The sequence below is a fragment of the Curcuma longa genome, chromosome 4, assembly GCF_044706935.1.
Source record: "Curcuma longa cultivar G26 ecotype Majalengka, Jawa Barat chromosome 4, ITB_CL_G26_1.1, whole genome shotgun sequence".
Taxonomy (NCBI): domain Eukaryota; kingdom Viridiplantae; phylum Streptophyta; class Magnoliopsida; order Zingiberales; family Zingiberaceae; genus Curcuma; species Curcuma longa.
This window is the reverse complement of record NC_133864.1, coordinates 17,006,400-17,011,798: the sequence shown is the minus strand read 5'-3', so window position 1 is coordinate 17,011,798 and position 5,399 is coordinate 17,006,400. Positions and strand designations below refer to the sequence as shown.

At 39.6% G+C, this 5,399-nt stretch overlaps 1 protein-coding gene and 1 long non-coding RNA gene across 2 annotated transcripts in view; one reads left to right on the top strand and one right to left on the bottom strand.

The window, feature by feature from the left end:
• Positions 1-292: 292 nt before the first annotated feature.
• LOC141828507 (uncharacterized) lies at positions 293-1,567 on the bottom strand. The gene is made up of 3 exons (XR_012601770.1): positions 1,271-1,567; positions 462-593; positions 293-381 (listed from the first exon to the last, which is right to left on the bottom strand). It is a non-coding gene; the product is annotated as an uncharacterized LOC141828507 (long non-coding RNA).
• A 3,222-nt stretch (positions 1,568-4,789) lies between these two features.
• The window catches only part of LOC141827186 (zinc finger BED domain-containing protein RICESLEEPER 2-like), a 1,902-nt gene continuing 1,292 nt past the window's right edge, over positions 4,790-5,399 (top strand). Inside the window, exon 1 of the mRNA XM_074714430.1 lies at positions 4,790-4,942. Within this exon, the coding sequence (XP_074570531.1) occupies positions 4,790-4,942 (153 nt within the window). The remainder of the gene's footprint in view (positions 4,943-5,399) is intronic.

The following is a 5,399-nucleotide window of genomic DNA, read 5'->3' as shown; positions in this document are numbered from 1 at the left end:
GTGAATTGACTTGGTCGAGTCTGGGTCAGAGTTTTTAGGATTGAATCAGTCTAAACTCTTTCTTTTCATAAAGTTCATGGACCATATTCTTGTATAGTGATTATAATCTCTCCTATACTAACTGTTTGTGTTATTTATGGCTAGTCATACCATAGTAAAAGAAAGAAGAAGAAAAAACTAACCTAGAGAGGTTCACGAAAATCACACAGAGGCTCTTCCTCAAAGGTAGCTTCAACAGAGTTGAATGCATCATGATGTAACATTTCTTTCTTCTCCCATGATTCAAACTTTTCCCTTATGTTGTGCCATGTTATTGTGTGGTTGAGGTGGATGGATGAAGACCTAATATGTTGTTTGTGAGAAGTCCTCCAATCATTACAACTATAGCATACACAATAAAATCAGTCATATATAATAACAAAATGATTAGTGAGATAGCATTTCGAACAATTAAGACAAACCTTAACATCTTCGGGAAAGCATAAAGAGGGCACCTCGTACTCTCTCATTGTGGCTCTCTTTCCAGGAGGATGCTTAAAAAGAATCTGCAGCCCCAGTTTGAAGAACCATGTGTGCAGGCTATAAATCCGACACTGGGAAAATAAGAGAGGATTGCAATTTGCAACCACTTGAAATTCATGCTCCACTATTTTTGATACGAATATCAATGGATTTATAACTGAAATGCTAACCATCTTAGAGAAATAGAAAATAACTTATTACAGCTATCTAATGTGAGAGAGATTGTTTATGGGAATATAAGGCGAAAGTGAAGTACCATTAAGGAAAAAGAGCAAGGATAAACAATGGAAACAATGTCTGTGAATGAAAATAAATTGAGAGAAAAATAAGTAGGAAGTAAGTCACTTTGTAGTTCATGAATTGCTTGCTTGCATATTGGAGTATTTTGGTAAGGGTGGAATAAAACATAATCATTGTATTTCAGAATAAGGACCTTGATCTGACACTTTGATTTCATATTGAGTTCTAATAAACAAGTCAAAATAAGTTTGAAAAGCATTCCATTGTATCATATTATGCCATATCGTAAGGGGGAAGAAACTTAGCAAATTGATTTTTAAAAAAAAACCCTAAGTTAAAACGTTAAAACATGAAGTACAAAAGTATTGATAAAAAAAGCAGTTTTGAAGAGTTCAGCATCATAATATCACTAGAACAAAGATGGAGCAAACATGTACTAATAAATGCCTAAAAATAAGATGTTAATCAGAAATTAAAAGTTGGCAATGCCACAGTGAATAAAGCAGACCTGAGGTTCCACAGTAGGCATACACCCATGATATTGATGTTTTCTAAGATCCACGATCACAGATTTTGCCACCTCTGACTACCAGTGCAAAAGCATCTTCAACAGCTTCAACATTTGCATTTGAATGAAGACCAACAATGAAAAAGTGTTCATATAATGACATAGGTTCTTTTATTTTTTTTCTATGATCCCGCATCACAATTGTCCACTTCAAAAGGCAAAGACTAGACGTATGAAATAAATAATTCAAACAAAACAAGTCATCAGATCCGAAAGAAAAATGATAAACAGATCACTTCCAATTAATGATTGACTGTAAATAAGATATAAGCTACAGCCAAATCAAGGAAGTGCTAAATCAGAAAAAAAAAAATATTAGTTTTCATTGCATTCACTGAATTACTTGCTTGGATGGATGATGTTATAACTTATAAACCCATCTGAATAAGGTTGCTAATTTCGTAGATTTCATTATGACAGAAAAATTAAGGTATCACTTGCCTATTGAAGTGCTTGAATACCACCCGGTAATAGATTTTACTGATCCCATGTACCTTACCAAAGTTTCAACTATTGGCCTATTTCTCATATGAGAATGGCATAACATTTTTGCACTGTTCACGTGCAGGACCATTGAAACCCAAGTAACCCATTTTTACTGCAATTGTTGGCAGTTGGACATTTAATAAAGGTTCCACCTGATAAAATTAAATGCCTTTTGGAACTCAAGTTTGAGAGCGAGGGTTTTGTTCAATGGGGAAGCTATCACATAATTAATACTGACATTGATTTTAAAAAATGGATTTGGTACATTTCACAATGAACCTAAGTCATCTAGTTACTGGAGCAAATATTTGATTACAATGAATGAGATGCTATATGGTTCAGAATCATGTAGCCCAGCCTGGTACAAGCGGTGTATACTAGTCAGGTAATGGACCAGTTGATGGACCACACAAATTTCAGGCGGTTTGAATGAGGGATACTCAATGAATATTGCTTGAGTCACACACTACATGGCTATTTACTACTTGGTTACAAGTTGGTACAGATCCAACAGCTAGACAACAGGGTCCTTGGGTACTAGTTTCTCGTGCATAAACGTCACTCTTTTGATAATGATAAACATACAATTTTTATCCCAATGCACCAGTTTTCATTTTTAGCACTGTATTACTCAAACTAAATTGAAAACTTGCTTAAATGAAACAAACAACAAAGGAAGGAATAAGTTCGATCTGTCAATGCCGCCTCTTGACCTTACACAATGTGACTTTAACAAATATTTGTGATCCACCAACATTATACACCCAAATATTATACAGATTAACTGATAACAAAATAGAAGAAGAACAAGAACAAGAAGAAGAAGGTGTAATACCCTAGCCGAACCCTCGGCATGGTCGACGAGTCCGAAGCAGCCGCGGCCGCAGTGCGCGGTGGGATCAGTCCCCCTCAATGGCGGCCCGGCTTCTCACCTTGGAGATCCTCCGACCGACGGGGATGATTTCGTTCGGAGCATTCGCCGGATCGAAGGATCGGAAAGAGGGGAGATTGGAATCGAAGAGGTGCAGAACATCCTTTCCCAAACGTTTGACCTCCACCACTATTCCAATACTCATTTGAATTGACCGCTTTGACTTGACCCCACCGAACCAGACTTGACCCCACCGAACCAACTTGATTGACTCCTATAGTCTAACAGACCCAATAGTTCTAATAGATCTAACAACATGATCAAATCGATTGACTGGCTCGATGTAACTTGATCAGTCAATTTGGGTCGCTCGACTAAATCGCTGCAATCAGCTCACTCGATTTGTTTGACCGAACGCAACAACCAGCCTAATGAACCTAATAGAGCTTTCTGTCCCAATCGGCCTAACAACCCTATTCGGTTTGATTAGTCTAATCGATGTAGATTGATACTCTGAGTTCTAATAGTATTTCGGAGTTACAAACATAAACTATTTGTAAAAATTAGGATGTAAATGAGCCAAATCTCTTGCCAGGCATTCGAGTCTTGATTTGAAAAAAAAAAATTTCGTTTGAGTTCGTTCGATTAAGTTAATGAGCCGAACTTGAACTTGATTTCGAGCTTGAAAGTATTATTGAGCTGAGCTTAATAGTATTTGATTCATAAACTTGCGAACATGTTTGTTTAGAGACTTGCAAACATGTTTGTTTAGAAGCTCGCATGATGGTCAAGTCATCAGTTAATGAACTACCTGACGTATGCAGCCTCCTGAATGAGCTAGGATGCGGGAGACGATGAGGATTTGAAACACACATCAAGGAGAGATTAGACTGATGTCGGAGAGTCTCGGCCACTCTGACGCTTAAGTTAGGGTTCTCTGAAAAATAAGGAAATGTGGCCAGGAAAGAAGATAATACTAGCAGAATTTTCAGAGTCAAACCTGGAATAAGGCAGTGTATTAGGCTTTTTATAGCTTGCTCAAGGCATCTCCACGTCGGATGGGATAACACCTTTATAACATACAAAGGGTGTTAGTACCGATGGAATTAAAATATCTCCACAATGGTATGATATTGTCCACTTTGGGCCTAAACTCTGATGGCTTTGTTCTTGGGCTCTCCCCAAAAGGCATCATACCAATGGAGATACTTTCCATCCTTTTAACCTCATAATCTTTTCCATGTACTTTAGATGTGGGACTATGTTTGCACCCTTGCAACCCAACAATCCCCCCTCAAACAAAGGACCACAGGCCCCCTTCAACGTCGTTTTTGATGTCTGAATCCTCGACCCACTAGGACTTTTTGCCCCTCGGTCCACCCGACCTACTAGGACTTCCCACCTAGCCGCAGCTAGGACTTTTTGCCCCTCGGTCCACCCGACCTACTAGGACTTCTCACCTTGCCGCAACTAGGACATTTTGCCCCTCGGTCCACCCGACTTACTAGGACTTCTCACCTGGTGTATGGTCCTCTTGATTCAGACACGGGAGCACCCACTTCTTGTTTAAGGTTCAAACCACATGGTTAGATCTGGATCATGGCTCATCCGGAGGTTAGTCCGGTGAAGAGCGGTCTCACTCTGATACCACTTGTTAAAATCGATGGAATCAAAATATCTCCACAATGACATAATATTGTCCACTTTGGACCTAAACCCTCATGGCTTTGTTCTTGGGCTCTTCCCAAAAGGTTTCATATCAATGGAGATACTTTCCATCCTTTTAACCTCATGATCTTTTCCATGTAATTTAGATGTGGGATTATGTTTGCACCCTTGCAACCCAAGGGGACCAAATCCGACAGTTGTTTTCTTTTATAGCCTTATATGCAAAAAAAGGAGTATCCGAGGGGACCAAGTCTCACAACCTCGTAACCACCTGTTCATTCTTGGACTACCACGTTTCCGTGAGAATATTCGCATTTCCTTTTAGTAAGTCATGTAAGATAGCAGTTCACAAAAGACGTGAAGGTGGAGCTCGGGATAGAGTCAACTAAGGCGAAGTGGCTGAGACGAAACTTGAGACTGAGACGACCAACGAGATGACCGAGATGAGACGACAGAGATGCAGGGCTGAGATGGTCGAGACGAGACTCGATGCTAAGATGGATGAGAGGGCCGAGACGAGACAGTTGAGACGCCAAAACGAGTCTGGCCAAGATAGCCGAGACGAGACAGCTGAGACGCCAAAACGAGTCTGGCCAAGATAGCCGAGACGAAATGCAGGGTCGAGATGGCCAAGACGAGATGGCTTCAGGGGCCCAAGTGGAGGTCAGGACTGAGCCTATGTTGAGTCTAAAGTACGGTCTAAGTCTGAAGTGACAACTATCTCACCCTGGTAGGATCAGGTTCATGTTGACCCGTTTTGCTAGATCGGTCCGAATCTTGACCTTCACTTGACTCTTAACCTTTATCTCGAAGGGAGCCACATCATCATCTATGACACCTGCATTAACAGGATGCCCACTCTTAGAGTGCCCATAAATAGGTAAGGTAACAGGATTGTATAGAATTTTATTATCTTGCACACTCATCTATGAATAATCCGTGAGCATCTGGTGTTAATTTCTTTCTTCGATTTTTTATTTTCTTTAACCTAAATACTAAACACTAAATCTTTAATCTTTATATATATATATATATATATATATA